General features: G+C 32.9%; 2 protein-coding genes across 3 annotated transcripts; one reads left to right on the forward strand and one right to left on the reverse strand.

The window, feature by feature from the left end:
• Positions 1 to 950: 950 nt before the first annotated feature.
• LOC107864014 (rapid alkalinization factor) lies at positions 951 to 1,910 on the forward strand. Its single transcript, XM_016710262.2, has one exon. It carries the CDS (start codon positions 1,165 to 1,167, stop codon positions 1,519 to 1,521), a length of 357 nt encoding a protein of 118 aa, XP_016565748.1. The 5' UTR covers positions 951 to 1,164; the 3' UTR covers positions 1,522 to 1,910.
• Positions 1,911 to 5,292: 3,382 nt separating this feature from the next.
• On the reverse strand, positions 5,293 to 16,805 carry LOC107864015 (dol-P-Man:Man(5)GlcNAc(2)-PP-Dol alpha-1,3-mannosyltransferase). 2 transcript variants are annotated; one of them, XM_016710263.2, is made up of 13 exons: positions 16,499 to 16,805; positions 15,791 to 15,825; positions 14,983 to 15,120; positions 11,389 to 11,457; positions 10,209 to 10,366; positions 10,034 to 10,100; positions 9,873 to 9,926; positions 9,357 to 9,445; positions 8,595 to 8,711; positions 8,328 to 8,434; positions 8,121 to 8,199; positions 6,046 to 6,102; positions 5,293 to 5,964 (listed from the first exon to the last, which is right to left on the reverse strand). In XM_016710263.2, exons 1-13 carry the CDS (start codon positions 16,647 to 16,649, stop codon positions 5,784 to 5,786), a joined length of 1,302 nt encoding a protein of 433 aa, XP_016565749.1. In that variant the 5' UTR covers positions 16,650 to 16,805; the 3' UTR covers positions 5,293 to 5,783. The 2 variants fall into 2 exon arrangements, with proteins under 2 accessions (XP_016565749.1, XP_016565750.1); XM_016710264.2 differs by lacking the exon at positions 5,293 to 5,964 and having other exon boundaries at positions 6,046 to 6,304; positions 16,499 to 16,761.
• Between the last annotated feature and the right edge of the window lie 7,457 nt (positions 16,806 to 24,262).

Raw genomic sequence — 24,262 nt, forward strand, 5'->3', positions numbered from 1 at the left:
TTGGGATTTTTGTAATATGTTTAGGGAGTTGGGATTTTTTGTAATATTGAAAATATAAGTTGTGTATTTGTGTAAATTTTGCAAAAAAGATACATTAAAATCCATAATAACGTAACCTCAATCCCTCCCTATTGTGTTGAACTAAAACAATGAGAATACAGTAGCAGCACTAGTACCCGTAGTTAGGGGTGAGCATGGTATGATATATACCGAATTATCATATCAAATTAAAATTTTTGAGATCGTGAATTTTAATATTATGGTATATGGTATATATTTAAAAAAAAATTGATATATGGTATGGTATACGGTATTTACAAATGACATACCAAAATACCGAATATCATACCGAAGTATATATAGTTACATAAGTAACTTTTATATATATATATAGTTACATAATTAATATATATATATATATATATATATATATATATATATATATATATATAAATACTTAGCATTAGTATAAAAATGTTTAGACTTTGAAACTTTTGCTACTCTATCTTGATTGAAATGTCTTTTTAGTGTAATTGATTAATAAAAAGAATTATTTGTACTTCTTTTTCAATATTTCTATATTTGTAATGCATTTTTATGATACAATTAAGACACGCTTTTGAAAATTCGAAGTAATAATACTCTAATATACGAGTATGTATTGTCAAAGTTAAATAAACTATGGCTACCGATTATCATATCGCAAAATATCGAATCATACCGAATAAATATGGTATGAAAATGATATAATATTTTTAAAAACCGAATACCGAAATTATTATACCGAAGATTCAAATATCATACCGTACCATACCATGTCCACCCCTATTCGTAGTAGTTACAACTTACACTAAAAAATAATAGATACTACTACTAATAATAATCAAATTGTTACTTCTCTATATATGAGTAACAGAAAGTGGAGTCTTAAAATTAGTAAAATTATTGTCATATAATCTGAAGATGGATCATAAATTCAATCGTGAAAACAACCTTTTGCATTCGAATAAGACTATATAATAACCTCATGTGGCCGGACACTTCCGTGAACCTCACGCATAAGTTTTGGTGCATATAGTACAGTCTTTTCTTATAAATATATATATGAGTAAGAGAGAAGGAAGATACATTAGTACCAATTATCACTCACAAATTTGAGACACAATGGCAGCAAAATCCTCTTGCTCCATTTTCATCATCTCTTCAATATTAATATCATTGTTGATTATCTCCGGCGATGCTACCGCCGGAGACTTCGACGTGAGCAGTTGGATTCCGGTGAAGTCCGCCGTAAACTGTGAAGGTTCAATAGGGGAGTGTATGGCCAGTGGTGAATTCGAAATGGATTCGGAGAGCAACCGGCGCATATTAGCAACGGATAATTATATAAGCTATGGTGCACTGCAGAGTAACAGTGTTCCATGTTCTCGAAGAGGTGCTTCCTATTATAATTGCAAAACGGGTGCTGAAGCTAATCCCTATTCACGTGGTTGCAGTGCTATTACACGTTGCCGGAGTTAATTAATTAACGTCGAATTGATGTTAATTAATTACTTTTTCATCTCAATTTATGTGACATCTTTTGAATTTCGAGATTTCATCCTAAATTATGATCAAAATTAAATGATTTGACTCTCGAAAGCCGAACGGTCCTACATGAATTGGGACAGAAAGGAGTAATTAGTAAGTGTAATTTGTTTTGATTAAATTTGTTGTTTGAATAATCTGGTTTACATGTGAAAAATGAAAAATCCTGTGTTATATATATACACTAAAGTAGTAGTATTTTCTTTTCAGTTGCAAGTCCAATAAAGTGATGATAGTTGGTCTTCTGGCAGTTTGTGTTTAATACTCAATGTTTCATTTGGTACATGTAAAATTCGTTTTCAAATTGAATGCTTTTGAGACAATTTGAGTTCTATCTAATTAATATTCTAGTAATTGATATGATATTTTGCTTGACCTTTTGGTATAGAAACAGAGGAGAGCTGCATGAATTATTCTCTATTAACAAACTATTATATCTAAGTTGTTGCTACGTGATCAAGAGGTCATAAATTCGAGATGTAGAAACAATCTCTTAAAAAATACAATATATAAGATCACGTACAACGGACCTTTATGGTCCGATCCTTCCTCAAATCTCATGTATAGTGAGAGTTTAGTTTACTGTACTGCCCTTTAAAGATTATGGCAAACTAACTATGTCCCTCCTGAAAAGATTGATGGCAATATTTTCTTTCTTTTGAATACGATTATTCCGATAATTTGAACAGTAAAATTTGCATAGTATATATTTTATGGTGTAAATATGTAAAATTCTTTTCAAGAAAAAATCAGATAAATTGTCAAAATTAGATGTAGTAGCTAGCTAATTGAGACGGACTGACACGGGGTTTTCTACCTTGCACCTATTCACTTCTATTTCACCCGTTCAACGCGTGCTGTAATGATCCTTAAAAAAATAATATATACTCCTGATTCAGCACTAGTTAACTTGTAGAATTGATAGTCGAAATCTCGTAAAATAAAGAGAAAATGCATTAAAACCGTTCAAAGCTTGTCTGTTTAACTTACTTTACACTCTTAACTTCACGGATAATTATATGCCCCCTTAACAACTTTAAAGTGTATTAAAGGATAATTATATGTCCCCTTAACAACTTTAAAGTGTATTAAATATCTCCCTAAGCTGAGAGAGTGTACTTACTTTTCAAAAAGCGAGTGAGAAGAGAAAAAAAAATCTGAATTAACATAATCACACACGTGGCACTTTCTTATTCGCCAATATATAATATTCTTTTTTGATATATTCTTTTTTTTTTAATTAATGTGTAAAGTAAGCGTATTTAACTATTAAAAAAATCAATTCAACTATACATGTGGCATAATTTAATTGGAGGTTATTAATTAATTAATTTAATTTTTAATGGGACCTTTTTTTTAATTTCCTTTTCCTTCTTCCTTTTAATCCAAAGAGCAGTGATGCACCATTTTTCAGAATGAACAAATTTTCACGATGAACTTAGATTAAAAATTTTACCTGATAATTATTTGGTGAATTTTTCGATATTTAATTCGCTTTCTACTTCTTATGAATTTCATCCATAATTTTAGAATCAAATAAAATAAAAATGAAGATTTTCTTTTTCTAAAAAGCAAATCACCATTTAATATCATCTTAATCTCTCAAAAACTTCTCCAACCTTATAACAGTTTTTCTGACCTCTATTACAAAAAAAATTAATCTTTAGCTTCACAAGAAAAGGAGGTGATGATACAACAACAAAAAAAAAAAACATGAAATTTGTGGAGAAGAAGATCATAAGTGCAGCTCTTTGACAACAAGTGAAAAAGATACGAATAGATTGTCGAAAATTAAATCTTTAATAATAAATTAAATTGATATGAAATTTGCGGAGAAGCTTGATTTTTCGGTCATCAATGGTGAAATCAGTGTTAAAAAAGAGATGACACCCTTCACAGAAATCTCAATTTTTCGAGCTGAAATCTCAAAGTAAACCCTTGATGGATTTTTCAATTCCAATGGACTATTGAGGGTTCAAGTTTGATGTACTTGAACAAAGTAAAAGAGATGTTGCCATGGATGTATTTGAACATAGCAGTATATGCAAGTCACTCTCACTAAGTTTCAAGAATAATGGAAGAAAAAAAGATAAGAAGATAAAAAAAAAAAAAATTGAAAAACAAGATTTAACAGGTGGAGGTGCGTGTAGAACACCTCCCACCACAAGTATGGTTCTCTATTTTTAAGGAGGTACTAAATTCACTTGAAGTGAGTTTAAGGGGGTAAAGAATTATACGTAAAGTTAAAATATTAAAGTAAATTGTGACTATAAGCTCAAGGGAGTATTTATGCTTTTTTCCTAAAATAAAAAACAAAAGGTAGTGAAGTTATGTAGTTGAATTTTTTTTTTCTTTTATTTTTCAATGATTGAGTAGAAATGATGTTTGGATAATGAGAGTAGATGTTGACAAGAGCTCAGAAGATGGTGCATTGATTTCGTACTTATTTTTTTTTCTATTTTTAATGATTTGTAGTAAGAAAGATATCGCTATTTTTTATTTTTTTTAAAAAATAAGTTCTCTTTGTTTTGAGTCTTACATGAAATTCTTATTTTCTTACGTTAATAATTTTTTGGGTTCAAAATAGTAACTTAGAACTTTGCTGGACATAATTATCTTTTTTTTTTCTTATTTTTGGTCTTTTACTTTCTTAAAAATGTCTACACATAATTTCTTCTAAAAATTACACAAATCTACAATTTAAGTCCCACTTATTACAAAAAATCCTATCTCTCCAAACATATTACAAAAATCTCATTTTTCTCTAAAAATACATATACATAGCTTTCTACGTATATGTAGGCCTTGTTATGTATATGAATCGGTTTTATTATGTATATGTCGATTTTGTTATGTATATGTCATCCTTGTCATACTTTTTATGTATATGAATCTGTCTTGTTATGTATATGTCGGCCTTGTCATATACAAAAATTTCTATTATATGTCGGTCTTATTATATATATGAATCGGGAGAGAGATTAAAGTAATTAAGGAAGTAGGAGAGAGTGTAAATAATTCTAATAAGGTTGAGATTTATGTTATTTTTACTTTCTTTTCATGATTCTTTAATTAGAAATCCTTCATTATAAGTTTTAAATAACACCAAAATCTACATAATATTGTCTTTTGAGTTTCCCACCTTTATAATAATTATTTTTTCCTTGTTTCCGAAAAGTCTATTGAAAACCTCCCTCTATCTCACCCTAAGGTAGTGGTGTAAATTGCATATACTTACCCTCCCTAGACCTCACTTTATAGTAATATACTTGGCATGTTGTTGTTGAGGAGGGGAACCAACATTTCTACTTATTTTGAAGGCTGTCAAATTTCCCAGCATCCCGTTTAGCTTACCTAATTGTTACTACATTAATAAACATCACGTATATTAAAAGAAGATTAACAAGTACATTTTCTATTAAAATGAGAAACTGCCCTTAAATTATCTACGAAAAAAGATAAATGAAAAATTATCTTCACAAGGAACTTTTGAATAATGCCCAAGGAAGTCGAACTCTAATGAACGAGGACAACAAAGTTAAAGCAAATTTCATTTCTACTGTTGAACCAAGAGACTACTTTGTTATTGAGTTCCCATCGCATATTTGACACAAATTCCACCACCCTAGATCCGCCCCGTCCAAACACTCATCTTGAAGACAAAGGGAACCTTGGCAGCAATGGGCAAGGAAGAGAATAGAGATGTGACATCTTGAAGCATATTTGCTTCAATGTTTTCACAATCGACCAATCAACTAAACCTCAATATCAAAGAAGAACAACACCATCCTATAACTAGTCCAAATCTGACCTTGATAATGAATACACCATACATATCTAAATAAATAAAAAGCCTGACCTGCTAAAATATTCTAGTCCAATTCAATATGTATAATCCTCAAATGTCAAAAACCCAATAAAATCTTCAGCCTTGATTCCATGGGATGATCTCTCTGAGGGTGTGGGTGAGTAGGGCTTTTAGGTGGTTGTGACTTGTGACCAGTTTCTGGTTTTGTATACCATCTAACAAAAGTAAGCATTAACACTACAAATAAAAAGAGAACTTCTCCCAGTATAACCAAACGATGCCTCTTGGTCAGCACATCAGAGTTCAACGCAATGGTAGTAGGAGATGAGAGCAGGTAATTTTGCCATCGCATGCATAACCAGTTCTCGAACAAGAGTAAACTAGTGCTTTATCTAGTCTTCTTCTTAGATGTTGATTTATCAGTTGTTTTTTCTACATATGGATATTCTGATGAACTTATCCATAGACCGCCTAATATGATCACGTGGACACACAGGAGAACAACTGATGAGTAAATGTTGGAGGGAAAGACATTCCAGCAAAACTCTACAGCTGCAAACAACAGTAAGCTGCAGTACAATGCAAACTTGTAAACAGAAAATACCATACAACTAAAGCAAACAAATCAGTTTGAGTATCAAATCAAATACCGTAGGACGGTTGGAAATGGTGTTTTCCACAATAAATACGGTAAGCAATAGAAGTACCTGCAAACAAGATCTAGGAAATTAATGATTTTATCTTAATTCAATTGAAACTTTGACATGGAATCGAGGAAAACGGTGAAAGAGCGAGTGATCTTCCAAAACTCCATCTGCTTGGCATATGTTAGTCAGGGCTCTTATGTCTTGCTTTGGTGCCACGCTGGCAGGGAAATGGGGGCTGACTTTTGTGATCTTCACTTACTCACTGGGAAAAGTTCCATAAACGATGTGGTCAACTATGGTCAACAACTCAATGAGCATTTTATAAGTAATACACTATTCCCTTTAAGTACATGAGCTGCAGTCCCGTGAACTCCTAACAAAATGTATCCCGAAATTCTCCGTTCTTCAATGAGAGGCTGAAGCATCTCAAGTTATTACTAGGTTTGTGTGAAATGCTTCATTTATTTAGTGTCACAATGATTAAATTAGAAACCTCTTGAATATTCTTATTTCCTGATACTTTCTCAGGGTCTCAATTAGTTAATAATTTTAAAAAGTTCTGATTATACATTTCAATTACGTCCTCTTGAAATATTTGTACTTTTATGTGCTGTTACCACCTAACTGAGCTCAATACCAACATGAGATCATAGAAGGCATGCATCTATCTCAAGCTGAATATTATGTTGACTTTCCAAGAATCAAAGTAAATTATCATTTATTAAAGCTTTTCAAATCTATATCTATATCTATAATCTATATCTATAATCTATAATATACTAAAAGCGTGTAGATATTTGGAAAAGTGATTTGAACTTTTTGCCTTTTATTAAGGGACTCTTCTTTAGACAAAACTGTCTTTTCACTATATTTTTAAATTTATTATTTAATTATTTTTATTATATTAATTAAACTTCCTAAAATATATGAGACTCCTAAAATATATGGTAGGAGAATTAATATTTTCCTTTCTACTGTTCAATTAGAAAAATACTCCTAAAATAGGACTCTATTAAGAAAATACTTCTATAAATATTGAGATGTACGTTAAATTAGAGAACAAATCGGTTTGTCTATTGAGAAAATATGATTGATACTCATCTAACTTGATTTGATTGCATGTCTAGATTTGTAGTACTTGATTTTCTAACCTTCAACTTCTTCATTGTTTTTTTCAGCATAATAGAATTCAACATGTGTGTATATAAATATCTTCTTTGTTTTCATTCAAAATCATTCTTTAGGATCTAAATTTTCGCTCAGACAAGAATTAGTTGAATCAAAATCGAAGCTTTGTGATCACTATTATATTGTTTTTTTATAGTTTACAGGTCGTAGATGAATGTCAGTTGGTGTGAAGAATTTCTTGTGTAAAGGTTAGGTTTAATTGTATTGTTTTGATATCTTTATTATGTTATTGTTTTATTTTAATTTACAGATGCTAGATGAATGTGGATCCGCTTTGAAATTTTTTTTAGGTAAAGGTTAGGTTTAATTGTATTATCGTAATATCTCTATTAGTTTATTATTTTGTGGTAGTTTACAGTTCGTAGATATCTCGATCGGCTTTGAAATTTTTTTGTGTAAAATAGGTTTAATAAATAAATTCTCCATCTTTACATACTCAAAAGCTATTAAATTTAATTATTATATTCATCTTTATTATTTAAATAAATATCCTATTTAGAGTAATGTTTGAATTCATTACAGCTAAGTTGCTCGGACTCTCCAAAAACGTTACCGCACCCGTGTCGGATCCTTCAAAAATACACTATTTTTAGAGGATTCGACACGCACCCATAGACATTTTTGAAGAGTCCGAGCAACTTAGCATTAAAGTGAGGTATACGCGCAAAGCGCATACACCTAAACTAGTGTTTAGAAATATGGAAAGTTGCATATTTAAATATGTACTATGGTTTATTTTATATTGAACAACCAATTAAATCTTCTTTTAATTCGATCTGAGAATAGATTAGCCAACCCTTAAAATAACCACATTAAGACATTGCGTTAAGAGGTGAGGAGTATGAGATAGAATCCATGACCTAAAGAGAAAAATGAGCCGCAAAACTTACCAAGAGTAAAATTGGTAATGGAGGGATCGGGCACATATAATGCCAATGAAATTCCCAACAAACATGGTCGTCACAATATCTGAGGATGTGTGATAAATTCAGCAATCATAAATCATGCCAAATCAAGATAAACCAGTCACAGTAAAAAAAATACTTGACGGCCTTTAAGTATAGAAAATCACAAAACAGATTGCGCATGTTGCTTACGATCAGTTTGAAGGACTTTGTTGGTTGAAGAAGGATTTCTCTGAGTAACTCTAAGCTTAAGTTGAATGACTTTAGCATGCACAACGGCAAACAGTCCCCCTTCATGCCTGCAAAAGATGAAAAAGGAAAAATGCAGTCCACTGGCCGTTAACTCATTACCTTGGTATACAGAGAAGAAAATACTATGGTTATCATATTATGCCTTTTCTTCAACACTGGAATATCAATGCCAACACTAGCTGTAAGGATAATATGAGAAATACTCACTTGCACCATCTGTAATGAGCAAAAACCAATAGCAGACTGAGATGAGCAACTAGCAAAGAGAGAGCGAAAGCTTTAGAAACAAAGATGTCTTCAGGAACAAATTTGAAGTTAACAGACCTGCAACAAATCAGAGAGTTACGATAAACTGATCTTTGTAAGGGATAGCATAAAATCATGAAATGAACACAATGTTGCAATAACACAAATGATAAAACACAGTTCTCGACGAATTAGATTATTCTAAAGGCACCAAATACAACTTACAATCCAAGAGGATCCGACCAAACTTAGTTTGAAGATCACGGATTCACAGTAGGCTTAGGATGAGAAGTGGAAATTCCTTTTTTTTTTTTTTGGGACCCAAACTACCAAGGGATGAGACAGAGATAAAACTACAGCCAGCAGTAAGAACATGCATCTCCTACATTTAGCAGATACAGCCAAATACCAATGTGTTGTTAAATGGCATTTGAGGTAAAAAGCGCATGATAAATACAACAATGTTGTTACATATAACGATAATGTACGTGTATAAAACAGTGTGTCAACTGAATAGCTACATGATATCTTATCACCATATTTATGATGATTTCATAAATATCCTGGGGTATAATGTTTAATTGTTTTGCACATTAAAAGAATTTTACCAAAAACATAAATAAATCAAGAAAAGAAGGATGACAGCAATGTTAAAGTTGTATGATATTACGACATCACGTCTCAGAGTACCATTTTTTGCACACACTGTGTTTAAAGAAGTACCAGAAGTGGATGAAAACACGACCGAGATTGAAAGCATTTGATATATATGAAGCTGGATGCGACAGGATAAAAGGAAGCCCTATGACAATCTGCACCAATCACCAATCATCACGGTCATTGGTAAACAATTGATCAGAATAAGCTCCATTCAACAGAAGTATACTTGTCAGCGCACTCACCTATGTATATGAACCACAAACTCATCAGTGGATCTCTGAGGAAAGAATTGAAAAAAATATTCTAACAATTAAAAGATGCCCAAGAGCATCGAGGATGGAACATACAGATCATGCAAAAAGTTAAAACATCATGAGTAAGCAGAAGAAAGTGATGCCTTGATCCTGGAGCAACCCCAAACCCTCCCTACCCAAATAATGAAACGCGCTAAAACTATTTTCCCAAACAACATTAACAAAGAATTGAACTAATGAAGACTAGAGTAAAGATGAGAAAATCATGTCGCCCGCTGAACATCATTGCATTAGCAAGTAGAAATGGAACTTGGAGAATACCCACCTGCACTAATGCAGCACCTGCTAAAGCAGATATCACTCCAATAATATCCATTGCCTGTATTTCAAGTTTCCACCATATAACACAAAAGGAAATCAGAAATGCAGTTCAATGACCTACACCCCACTGAGATTATTAATAACCTAAACTGTCCCAATATATACCTTCACCATCAGGAGCAACAAAGGTGGTGCATACAGGAGCACATTCATCTTTATAGAAACAGCTCCGCTGTACTAAAGAGAAGACCATTCATCAATTTTAACTGACGGATTTTAATCGATGATATAGAGCAAAACTAACCCAACCATAAAAATGTCAAAGGAAGCAAGAATATACCTGAAAATTACCAACCCAAGATGCCATTTTTGGAAAATAATTGAGACCAATGCGGCATGGAGAAGTGTAGTTGCAAAACAATCATTAAATAATCGAAGAACAAAGATAGAGTGAACTCTTTTAGACAGAGAAAGCAAGGAGAGAGCCCACCAAGGTACCTGGAAAAAAGTTCAATCGTCAACTATGTTTCCACTTACTCATAGCATATCTTAATTCTTAACTCCAACGAAAAGTGTTTTTTCCATTTAAAAGATTTTCTACTTAGTAAAAAGTGGATGATTCTGAATATTTATTGAAAGAATGTAAATTAGAAGTTTCAAGGAAAAAAGATAAATCAGAAAAGAGAAAATAGTAAGCAGAAAAAATTAAGACATACTGAAGACATTTTTCTCTCACTACAGTTGAAACCCAATCCTGCTTCAGTATGAGCAATATAGATTTCCAAAATTTTGGTCCAGATGCTGCTGCTTAGATAAAATTTAACGGATGTCCTCAATTACACGTGGAATTTAATAGTGAAAATAACTTGAAGAACAACTCTTGATTTCCTTAGCATAAAATTTAAATGATATCAATAAATGATCAAACCACAGTCTCAAGATTGACTGCTTTCTTCTTCTTCTTTATTCAGAAATACCTCCTAGAAACATAATAACTTCTAGGCTTCGTCATATTTTTCCTCGATAAATCCCCTTGAAGTTCATTTTTGATTTATAGTTCACCAAGATACCTCCTTTAAAAAAAAGATCATCTGAGAGTGCAGTAAATCAGCTTAAAGAAGAAGCATTGTTTCACCAGGTCTCAAATTGATGTCTAGAAACTCATTCGTTTTCTCTTCTTTTTGAAATGATAAGGTTTTATTTATAACAGTACTAAGACTGCCTTGGAGATCAGCATATTTTGGCAAAACTGAGACAACAAAAGTACAGCCCTGTCTAAAACTGCTTTGAAAGGGCAATTACGATCATATGAATAAAAATACAGTCAACACTATAATTTAAAATAAGATAAATAATTTTTTATTTTTTAAAAAAAAAAAAACTGAATTGGTACTCAACACTAACAAATTTTACCACTGATTCCAGCAGTCACCATACAACTTTCTTCAGAAATATATTAATCTTGAAAGATTATCAAAAAGAACTCAGAAGAGCCACTCATACATGAAGAATACACTTACCACGTTGGTCTTTAAGTAGACGAACAAGACAATTGCTAGATCCATTATGTATAGAAAGCCAAAGAGAATCTGCACTAACATGAAAAGATAGAAATAAATCTGGCATGCAAGTTTAAGTCACCTTAAATTGAAGGACATAATAGAGTATGGATTTATCCAATGATAAGCTGAATATGCCTATATTATTTCAAAAGTCACTACTAGTTAACTACACAAGTTTATTCTGAATCGTGTGAACTTTCCAGAACAGGCAAACCCCAGCAAAAGGTTAAATTTTTTCTCATTATGGAATGTACTTTTAGCTTCTACCATCCTTGCAAGCATAGAAAGTATGTCTTTGCATTTTTTTCTACTTAGTTACAGTTAGCGAAGCAAATATTTGCTTCAGATTGTCATTGTCGGAAAAGAAACACTCCATCAGATGGCATACTGCCCAAAGTAATCAGCAGCCCCAAAGGAAAGTGCATCACGAGCATGAAGAGCTACTTGGAATACCAAAAATTATGAAACAGGGTCCGAGGAAAGCAAGAGACAAGCTTGTAACATAAATGATAAGAGATCAAGATCAGCACTGGAAAACACCTCCGCACAATCTATGCCAAGCACTTTGAGGATAGCCGCTAGGGGATGGGGGTGGGATACTGCACCAGAACTTCAGGAGAGATAAAAAATCTAAAAGCAAGTAGTGCTAAAACCAGTAGGATAGGTGAAGGCTTAAAAGTTCAAGATATATATTGTACAGCTAGGCATCACTTTGCAATTGTCACAGGGTCAATTCTTTACTAGAAAATTTTCCCCGGCAATCAAGCCACTTGATTGTGGGAAGTGAGATTGAGATGGTTCGTACATGAAATGAGTAGGTGCCCGGATGCCCCAGAGGCTGGCTATGGATGGTTTCGTGCGGGGTAGAGGTAGGCTGAAGAATTATTGAAGGAAGCTGATTAGGGATGACATTAAGCAGCTGCAGCTTACGGAGGACATGACCCTTGATAGGAAGGTGTGGAGGACACGGACTAGGGTGGAGAATTAGTGAGTAGAAGTGCATCCTTACTAATAGGGAGGAGTGCTTTGTGTGTAGTTGCGCCTGTAGTCGTAGTGTTATGCATGTGTCTTGCAGTTTCTTGTTCGTGGTGTTTTGGTGGTGTTGGTGATTTCGGATAGATAGTTTATAGTATTAATCTATGAGTGTCTTGTTTCTTGTATCATTTGTTGTGTGTTTTGATGTTTTTTGTTTGTTATACTGGTGTTTGTCCTGAACCGGAGGTCTATCGAAAACAACCTCTCTACATCTAACGTAGTGGTATGGACTGTGTACACTTTATCCTCCCCAGACACCACTTTGTAGGAATACACTGGGTATGTTGTTGTAGTAATAGTCAAGCCACTTGTCTCAGCATTACACTAAGGGGTCGTTTGATTGGAAAACAAGTTCTTCTAGGATTAGTTATCCCTCATCCCTTGTACCAAACGAGTCCTCAATAGATTGGCATAGGTACTTAGAAGTATTGGACAAAGTACAAGAAAAGCAACTTAGACTTACAGGACAACATTCTCAACTTTATATACCTTAAATATAGACAACTGCACGAGTTGACACATATAGCACACTTCATGCCAGTGCCAGCAAGCTGCCTTCGCCTTTTAAGCTTCCAAGAGCAGTTACATGGGTTAGGAACACTTGGCACCATGTCATAAATTGTTATCTTGCAGTTGACATCCCCAACTGCTAGGCCTTCGTAAAAGAGACTAAATCAAACGAGTAACAACCATCTTTTGTTAGTGCAACACTCCACCGCACGTCGCTCTCGGCCGTTACCACATTGCCAATGCTGGATAAAAGTTGCCTCAACTGTCAAACTGCTCCCATGTTCTGGGAATGCTATGCACACACCGCAGCCCGGTGCTTCTCACATATCATGCCAAACGCGCAGTTCATGGAACCAACTTTCCCCATATTGCCTACCCATCCTCACATTGCCTTGCCCTCTTCACACTGGCCGTTTTCTTGCAAGTTGCTTCCAAATCCCACAAAAGCCAGACTCAAAGGGGCAACACCTCATAACTTTGCACCAGTGTCATAAAAATAATGAAATGATGTGAAACAAGGTATTATCGCTTCATAAGTAAGGTAGTATCACTTCAGGCAATGACGCACAAAGTAACCCTAGCGAAAAGCATTTGGTTCTTTAAATCTCTGCTTAGAGGAGTTGAATTAACATGAACATTATTGTATAGATAATAGTAAAATATGTTGTTTTTAATTACAATTTGATTGTTATAGTACTAAATTCATATATGTTTGACATCGGTTATCATCCATAATTGTGTGCTTCATCATTTCAAAGACCCAGGTTTTACTTCTTGGTTTCGGTTCAATCCATGTGGACTGTGCCTTCTTCGTCTGTTTTGCTTTTAGAAACATTGCTTGCCACTGCCCATACAAATGCTGAATGATATGTCCAAGGGTCCAGGAATAGTCTTGTGTGTCACGACAGCTCGCAGGGATGAAAAGATATAGATTAGCTCTGTTTATAAAAATAAGTAATTTATGAGTTTGTCCCAGATAGGTTGTGGGATGGGGATACAGTTTTCTTATATGGTTCCACGCATCCTCACCTCATGCGCTAGCTTTTGGATTGAGTTAAGCTTAAGGTTCATGACTCATTATGGTATTAGAGTCAGACACATTCTACTTCTTGGTTTACCCGATGTTGGGCCCCCATATTAAGCTGTCCATGCTTCAATTGGCATGTTTGGGCATGCAGGGGGTGTTAGAATTTGTCCCACATAGGTTGTCGATGGTGGCTTAGTCTCTTTATGTGGCCCCGGGCAATCCTGTATTAGACCCAAGGTCCATTTCTTATCGTAACAATTATTCTTCTGGTGTGGTAATAGGCATCAAAAATCCACAAGATTAAGATGGAAAGTCCCATTCCACATCTGAAAAGGAGGATAAACTTACCTGCACAATTTATACATTTCTCACTTAACCATGATTAAGTGTGATGTATTCTTTGTTTAATTTTTAAAGTTAAATTGTCTGGGTTGGTGTGAACATTGGGTGTGGATAATGTTTTTAACTCGAAAGGAGTTGTTACCATTCGGTAAAACAATGAATCAAGCAATAATCGAAGTTTCTATATCAAATCGATTAGTCTTGGCTTGCGGCTATATGAATCCTCTGGTATTATTTAGCTCTTTTCATGTCCATTTCATTCCAATACTAAATAATTTGCCTATTTAATATAACTTAGAAGTTTCGTAATATCACACTTATCCCTGAGAGTAACTAGTTCACATCGTCAATACTGAAGCTATGCTTCCATTATATTATAAGTAAGCACATAAAACAGAAAATATGTATCTCTTATTGTTGTTTCTAGATTATAGTCTCATTTACTTGAAATTCAGAAGCAAAATCTAATCAATTTTTTGAAAGGGGACAATCAATTAAATGCATTTGTATGCTCTTTCAAATCTAATCAGATTGGAAGGGGACAATCACAATCAAGCTAGCACCTCCTTATGCAAGTTTGTTGGCGATCACAGAAACAAGAATTATTCCTCCTGGAAATGGAGAAAGTAAGAAATTACCTGAGCAGGATAGACTTGACCTCCAGTAACATACTGTATAGCAGAGTAAATATAAAGAAAGCCTGCTGGGTAAACGAGTGGCCCCGTGTCACCTTTCAAGTTACTGTAATCCCTCTCTCCTTCGAGAAAACCAGTAACCTATTGACCAAAAATAACAAATCAATCAAAACAATATAAGCTACATATCGATCCAGTATGCTATAATGTATTGCTCTAGTTAGAGTCTAACTTTTGGATCTTCTAAGTTGCCCATTTCATTCGCAATGTCAAATACTGATAATTGTTTTGTCCTTTAATTTGTCTTCTACAGCATGTTTGGATGGCTGTTACCTCTAAAAAAAAGGCAGCCCGATGCACCAAGTCTAATGCAGCCTCGGTTACATTTTTGCAAGGGGCTGTTTCCATGGCTTGAACCCGTGACCTCCTGGCCACATCGGAGCAACTTTACCAGTTACTCCAAGGCTCCCCTTCTCATTTTGTCTTTAATTATTATTTAATAATCCTATTTTATCACTTAGCCGACCTCTTTTTAGTAGTTCTCCACTGTATCATACTTTTCCTGAAGGTTTGTCGTCCAAATGGTTGATGTGTGACATTATATAACTAAAAGAAACTATACAATCTATCCAACCATTATATTCATTAAAACAAAACAATACAATACATTATAAAACAATATGTAACAACCATCCAAACAGAGTGCTAAGCCAAATGACTGACCAAAGTAAATTCAACCCAAGTCTTTGTTGCATTACTGAACAAAATAAACATACAAATCAAAATGTTGAAGTAAGATTGAAACTCTCACCTGAGACATATAAGCATCCCAATCAATTTTCGTATCTATAAAAGAAGAAATTAACAAAGCAACCAATTAATCAATTTATGAATTGATATAGAGCTAAGCGTCTGAAACATACATAAAGTATCCCCATTTTTCAAGTCTCATATCTAACTATCAACGAGTTTCCGAGTTTCCAACCTAAACTATCACAATTTACCAAAACATACCTCAGCTATCAGTTATTCCATTTCCTACCTGAACAATGGTGATATTTCAGGTAGGAAAAGGAATAGCCGATAATTGAGATGTATTTTGATACTAAAAATAGTTGGTGACAGGTAAGAATGCGTATTTCCTACCTGACCTATCACCAACTATTAATCAAAACACATCTTAACTATCAATTGTTCTCTTTTCCAATCATTTTTTCCTACCTCAATGATGGCGATATTTCAGATAGAAAAAAGGAAGATATGTTTTGACAAATAGTTGGTGACAAAGTAGTAATGCGAGTTTCCTACCTGAACTATCACCAACTCTTTATCAAAATACATCTCAACTATCAATTGTTCCCTTTTCCTACTTGAACAATAGTGATTTCTTAGATAGACAAAACGGAACAACTGATTTTGATAAATAGGAAACTGACACAGCTAACTCGAAAAAACAGAATACTTATACATATAAGAAAAAAACTGGAAATCAAAAGTAGAAAAAAAACTGAACAATTACATGGAACGTAGGCGATAATCAACGCAACGAGGATGGAATCAGCTACAAGTAATGCAATAGCAAAAGGTAATTTAGGATTTTTAACGATATTTTGAGTGAAATTGTTCGATCTGTGTGAAGTCTTGCGTATATCAGCTGATTTGGCTGCCATGGCTGCCGCTGCGGAGGAGAACCAACGATCTCCGCAAACAAGACGTTTTTTTAAGTGTAGTTTAAAATAAGTGCAAAGCACATAGTGTTGATTAATAATCTGTTTTTAATTAATTTAGTAAATTAGTGTTTGCTTGAATCCAAGAAGTTTTGTGATAGTCTTCTAATTGAGATTTTTCTCTGAGTTTATTAAATTTAATTTGTCTAGCTAATTTCAACTCGTTGCAAAGGGCTAAGCCTTCTTGAGTACAAGCTATAATAAGCTGATCATAAATTTTTTCTGTATACTTTTCCATAAAATCTTCTAAGAGTTTTTCTAACTCTTTCAGCAAATAAAGGTGGAACGCTATCAGTGAATTTAGCTTTCTAATGGTTATACTTACTTTCGGATAAATCCATAATCCTACTAAGAAAGGTATCTTTATACCATCTAAATTCGCCTAAGTGTTTACATTTTAAACGGGTCCTAATGTTTCCCCTAAACTACCCCTGGAGTTCATGGATACTCCAAAATAGTAATTAAAAAACTTATTCCTATTGAAGAATGGGGAATTTCGTCAAACGATCTATGCCAATGAAGCCAATGAAACCAATGGGCCAAACACTTGCCAATTTCACTTACTGGGATTATATTAAAATCTTTTCTCAAGTATTATATTATAATAATTATAAGCACAAACACACTTGGTTCATAAAAAATTGTGCTAAAGTATTTGAAAAACCTATCCCAAACTGATTTATTCAATGATGGTCTCAACATGAACCTACGGTCAAAATATTACCTCCAGAATATTCTTCTTTATATTACACCTAGAAAAAGTCTTCTCCTTTCTTAACCAAATTATATCTTTCAGATCATATTTGTAAAATCGATACTATTGATCAGATGTATTTCTATATAGAATTCTCTATCCCTGGATCCATCGTTGGTCCATAGAAATAGGCTATGACACTCAACAAATTCCTGCCTTATACCGAACATTTTATTATAATTTCTGGGACAAATTGCTTCGGAAAGATCCAGAGACTAAACTCACCTATGGTCATGACCAACGGGAGGAAATAATCAAGAAAATTGCTGAATATGAAAAAACTCCTAAAAAATCAATTTTGGTGGAAGAAAAGAGTCTTAACTATGTTTCCCGAAGAATATCTGCATATGGCGGCAATAAAATGCAAATGATAGAAGAATATTTATCAGAAGTTAGAGATAAATTACTTCAAACTGTTGAGCAAAATTCAGACATATCAATGAATAGTACCGAAACAAATACTGAAGATATTACTGATTCACAACCTCCGAAAATTCTGATAGAAGAAGAAGAAATTGAAAAAGCTGAAGCATTCATCAAGAAATGGAAAGGAAAAGACAACACATGACTGATGGATAAGATATAATTGTAATAATTTTCTCTTTGTAATAGTAAAATCATTGTGCACAGGGACCCATCTATTACTGTGCAAGATTCTCTTTTTTATTATTTATAGGCGCCTCATTCTTTAGAAGAGGCAGGAGTTCAGAAATTCTCTCCTTTTATTTTTCAAAAACTCTCTCTCCCTCTCTCTCTCTTTGTAATATATTCAAGAATTAAATAAAGAAGAAGCTACTTGTTTACTACTATTTCAGTTTGGTTTCCTGCTAGTCAGGTACATATCTCTTTACTACTTATATTCATTTACTTAAACTTCTATCATAGTCCAGCCGTGACTATGTCCGACTAAAATATTTTCTTATATCTATGTTGAAGATCTAACTTCGCTGACATGTTAACTATGAGAGCTCCAGACTCTATCAAAATATAAAAGAATCTTTTTAATTTTTTGACTTAGTTTCAAAATGGAGGTACAGTCGAGTTCAATACACTTATGTTAACCTTGTCTCTGTGACGTCGTCTAGTAAGTTGTGCTTCTCTAGCCCGTATTGTTGAGAAAAGGGCGAATTTTCGCACAATTAGAACTTCTAGACACACAGGTTCAACATAAGGTTATTAAATCTCTGACAGGCCCCATATTTGGGTAAAAGAGTCCATACAGTCATAAAACTACTTAAGATTCTTTTCTATTTCAGTTGGTGCTTTGGTTCGGTCTTCCGACTTAGGCTTAATCCGATATTATTAGATGGTCTGGTAGGCTGATCGGCATACCCCAGCCTAAGAGATCCTGTACATGGTATCAGAGCCTGTGAATTTTCATAGTAAATATGTTAAGTGAGGTGAAGATTTTTAGCATAGATATAAGACTTTTATAACTATGGATATGGGAGAAGTTAGTACTAAAAGTACAAAACTCGAAGAGGTAGATTTACCTCAAGATATGGATCTACTGAATAAATGGACAATTCCAAAAGTTGAATTAAAAACCATATATGAATATGAATTTTTTGATAAAATAAAACATAAACAAATTATTAAAACAACTGAACAATCTCTTGTTTTAAATGCTGATGAACAGACTATTCAACTCCTAAATAAGCATGATATTGATATTTTTAAACATAACTATAATTATATGCATATTGGCTTAGTACAAATTGCCTTTCGATCTTTAACCCTAAAGGGTCTCCCTGAAACATTTTTAGCTGCTTTGCGTGATGCTAGAAATCTAAATTTTCGAAAATCCTTAATGGGATCTATTGAATCTACTCTTACTTATAGTCCTGTATATTTTAATACTCAGCCAAATTTATAATTATCTCTAACTGATGTAAATATTCTTCATGCTTTAACCTTAAATGTGAAAACTCATGGATATGATTATGCCCCTGGATCTGAACTAATAGGATTATCTTACCGCATATACTATCGATTATTATCAACTCTAAATCCTCGATGTAAGTTAATTGATGATAATTCTGATTGCACTATACTTATTGAAACTAATTTTATAAAATCTAGGGTCACTACCCGAAGACCTATTAGATGGGATGAAATTGATTTCCCCCAAACATGGATTTTAAATTCAGTCACTTCCCCAAAACAATTAGCGGATGATGTGACTAATTCAGAGTTAACTCAAGTAACTCAAAATCCAGATGGACGAATTTGTCTAAAATTTGATAGTAATCCCCCAGTCTATAGAAATTCTTTCTCAATACCACGAAGACTTCCTTCTATTCATCATATTTCTCCTATAGAACCTCAGTATGGTCCAGCTAGGAATCGAGCGGCATCTTTGCATACTATTAATTCTGCAGATTCGCATACTACACCTAAAGATGTAGAAAAGATAAAAATCAACTCAAAAACTAATATAGTTCAAGATTTTGATAATGAAAATCCTACCCCATCTGAAATGGATTTTGACATCAATTCTGTTTAACCATGATCATACAACTTATTGGTTTTAGTCCTGGTTCTCAGGCAAGAAAATATATTCAGAAAGAATTTTTTTCTGAAAAATGGAAAACCTTTAGGACATGGTTTTTTGAAACTTATACTCGTGATGAATTAGGAAATATTTCAGAAGAATTCTATGAAATTTGTGCTTTACATAATAAAATTATTTTCTTTGTACCATGGTTCATTTCTGCATATTTACCGTCATATGTCAAAATAATCGAAAGATCTTATCAAAATTCTGATGGCACAATTACTCAAGCACTCTATCCTCCTCAGTCTTCCTTTATATTGCCCAATAATACTGGCATGACTTTTTCTGCTTTTCAAAAGTTTGTCAGTGAAGATGTGGGAAAAATTACTGTTTCTGAAATAAATAACCTTATCGCCCAAAATAATTATTTGAGTCTTTATGTTAAGATTTTAGGAGAACACATTTCCTCTCTTGATAAAAAACTTGACGAATTAATTGAGTTAGTTAACAAACTTAGCACCCAGATGAATTCCTCTAACATTCCTTCTACTTCCAAAATCACTGATGAAGAAGGATATATTTTATCAAAACCTTGTATTCAAAGACCTCCTAAAATAGAAGGATTTGAAAAAGTTTCTCAATTAGACCAATTAGAGAAACTCTTAGATAAAAAATTCTCTCGTTTAAACATTCAACCTCTTAATATTTCTGATGATTTTGTACAAAATCTTGAGTCTAATTTTGCTGATAATATTGAGTCTACTCAAAATACTGGAGATGTAATCTCTTCCGAGCTAAATAAGCTAAAAGGTATGATTAAGAAACAACCGGGAAAGAAAAACGCTGATATTCCCTGTATGTCTACTGCATATTATCCACGCTCAACTCCTCAAGATGTTCTGATAGAGGAAAAGGAATGGAATCAGACAAATACTTCTTATAGTGGAGAAGCCATTTATGAATGGAATATTGACGGATTATCTGATCGACAAATCTCTATTCTTATCCATCGTATGTCCATGTATACTACTATTGCCACAGCCACTGCTTCGCCAGAAAATCGGGCCAATCGCACCGACCCAACAATTTGTAAAATGATTGTTGTGGGGTTTACTGGCCAACTTCGAGGCTGGTGGGATAATTTCTTAGATGATGATAAACGCGAGGCTATTTTTAATGCCACCAATGATAAACCCGGGAAAGATAATCTAGGCCGACCTCTTCGGGCAGGACGTTCAGATGCTGTCTATACCCTTATGCTTACAATTATTAAACATTTTGGAGGAAGATTTACTAATTCAGAGACAAATCCCAATTAGGAGACTTTTGTGAGCAATTTGGTATGGATAAACCCTTCGTACGAAAACCCCAAAGATATTCCGAGCCTAATAAATCCTATAGAAATAAACGTTCTAGGCATAGAACCAAGGAAGAACGTGAAACTAGAAAATCCTTTCGTAAGTCTACCAGATTCACGAAAAATAGATCCAAAAGAGAATTAGCCAAAATTAAATGCTATAACTGTAACCAGTATGGTCATATAGCTCCAAACTGCAAATTACAAAAACTCAAGTCCTTAGGACTTTCTGAAGAAGTTCATGACCAAGTTTATAATTTATTATATACCTCTGATTTCGAATCTGATTCTACATCTGAAGATGATTTTGAATTACCTAATTCTGATAGTGAGCTCGATCAGGTTAATAAATGTAATGACTGTGATAATGATGTTTGCAATTGTGATGAAATGATGTATAAACTTCAAGCGCAATTTAAAGATCTTGATTTAAATGTTTAAACTCTTACTGCTGAAAATGTTCTCGAATTACTAAAAGAAGTTACTGATGAAAAACTGCGTGAAAAAATCCTTAATTTTGCTACTCAAAAAACTTCTGCTAATACTAGTATTTCTAAAGATAACTCTTTTGATAATCATCACATGTCTTATTCCTTAGTCGAAGTTAATCGACGTCTTGCGTTGAGTAAAACCCTAGGTAGAGATACTACCTTTAATGATTTAAAAATCGAAGTTGAACAATTGAAAAGGGAAATTGTTTCCTTAAAACAAAATCAGATGATCTTCGATCATAGAATTTCGAAAATTGAAGAAAAGATTATTGAAATCCCTGAAACTTCTTTTACCTCAAAAGAAAAAGATAAGGATTTGGAATACTCTGAAAATGATGAAATTGATAAACTTAGTCCAACAGAAGATTTGAAAAGGGATTATTTCTTGGGGATGATGCAAATAGTTACAGCTCATAAATGGTATATAAATTGCACTATTTTGATAAATAAGGAATTTTCTGTCACTAATGTTGCTATGATTGATAGTGGTGCTGATGTTAGTTGTATTCAAGAAGGACTAATTCCAACCAGGTATTTTGAAAAAACTACTCACATAGTAAAATCTGCATCTGGTCATACTCTTGATATCAAGTATAAATTACCAAATACTCATATATGTCGAGACAAAGTCTGCATTCCTCATTTCTTCTTTTTAGTAAAAAATCAGTTATATCCTCCTATTATCTTAGGAACACCTTTTATAAATGCTATCTATCCTTATACACATATTGATGTAAATGGTTTTAAGGCTACTTATAAGAATAAACAAATCTCTTATCTTTTGTTACTCATCCTGTAACAAGAGATATAAATACCCTTATCAATATGAAACAAAAACAAATTAATTTTTTACAATTGGAACTAATGAGTATTAATATTTTTGATACTTTAAAATCAGTAAAAGTCCAAGAAAAAATAAAAATAATTTCTAATCAATTGATTCTTGATATTTGTGCGGATCATCCAAATGCTTTCTGGAATCGAAAGAAGCATATTGTTTCTGTTCCTTATGAAAATGACTTTAGTGAAGAAAAGATTCCTATAGGAGAACACATTTTCTCTCTTGATAAAAAACTTGACGAATTAATTGAGTTAGTTAACAAACTTAGCACCCAGATGAATTCCTCTAACATTCCTTTTACTTCCAAAATCACTGATGAAGAAGGATATATTTTATCAAAACCTTGTATTCAAAGACCTCCTGAAATAGAAGGATTTGAAAAAGTTTCTCAATCAGACCAATTAGAGAAACTCTTAGATAAAAAATTCTCTCGTTTAAACATTCAACCTCTTAATATTTCTGATGATTTTGTACAAAATCTTGAGTCTAATTTTGCTGATAATATTGAGTCTACTCAAAATATTGGAGATGTAATCTCTTCCGAGCTAAATAAGCTAAAAGGTATGATTAAGAAACAACCGGAAAAGAAATACACTGATATTCCATTATTAAATACAACACTTAAACAAATAACATATTGGATACATATATACATGATAATTCAGCACATCACTTTTGTCTTGTAAAGATATTTGACTCATTCTCGATATATATTTACATGTGAAACTATACTCTTTTCCTCTAATTAAGTATATTTATAAAAGTTGGTGAATAAAGTGATTCAGATCATTATTGAACCAATATAACCCGGCATTGAGGATTTTTGCCTCTTTATTTTTTCTTAATAAGATAATACTATTATTATTATATTATGAGTTTTTTTGCACCACAAGTATAATACTTGTGGTCATTTAAACTCAACAAAGAATTGTGCTCAGTTTTTTTTGACTTTTTATTTTCCTCAAAATCATTTCCTTTCGTATTTTAATTCTTCTTTCACCTAACATCTTTTGTTTATAATTGATAAAATTTAAATCATAAGTGAAAAAAGATCACAAATTTGACCACAATTACTAATTTGTTGTTCTCAATACTTAATTATATAAAAGAAGTATAGACAATCTATCATGTAAATAAAAAATGCATTTAAAATTCTATACAGTGATATAACAGCAACATACTCAGTGTATTCCCACACAGTGAAATCTGAGGAGAATAGAGTGTATGCAGATCATACCACTACCTCAGGTGAAGTCATCATAAATAACTAACTAATCATCATTTTTCATACTGCAGAATTAGTAGGGTAAAACAAGTTTAGGCATCTAAGTGTATATAACTTAATTCTTATAACGATATTGCATTATAGAGATAATCTAATGGGAGAATCCATTGTCATTCATATATAATCTTTAAAACTATTAATTAAAAGAAAACGTAAAATTTAATACCTAATTAGATTCAATTTTTTTTTTGTTGTAGATTTCTGTACTTTTCATCAATAATGAAGTTTTTGATATTAATTAAATTCACTAAGTCTCTTAATTCTTAATTTTTAATAGATATTTAATTTTAAAAAATCACAAAAAAAAAAATGCAAAAACTCGGCCATGAGG

The sequence above is a fragment of the Capsicum annuum genome, chromosome 3 (assembly GCF_002878395.1).
Source record: "Capsicum annuum cultivar UCD-10X-F1 chromosome 3, UCD10Xv1.1, whole genome shotgun sequence".
NCBI lineage: Eukaryota > Viridiplantae > Streptophyta > Magnoliopsida > Solanales > Solanaceae > Capsicum > Capsicum annuum.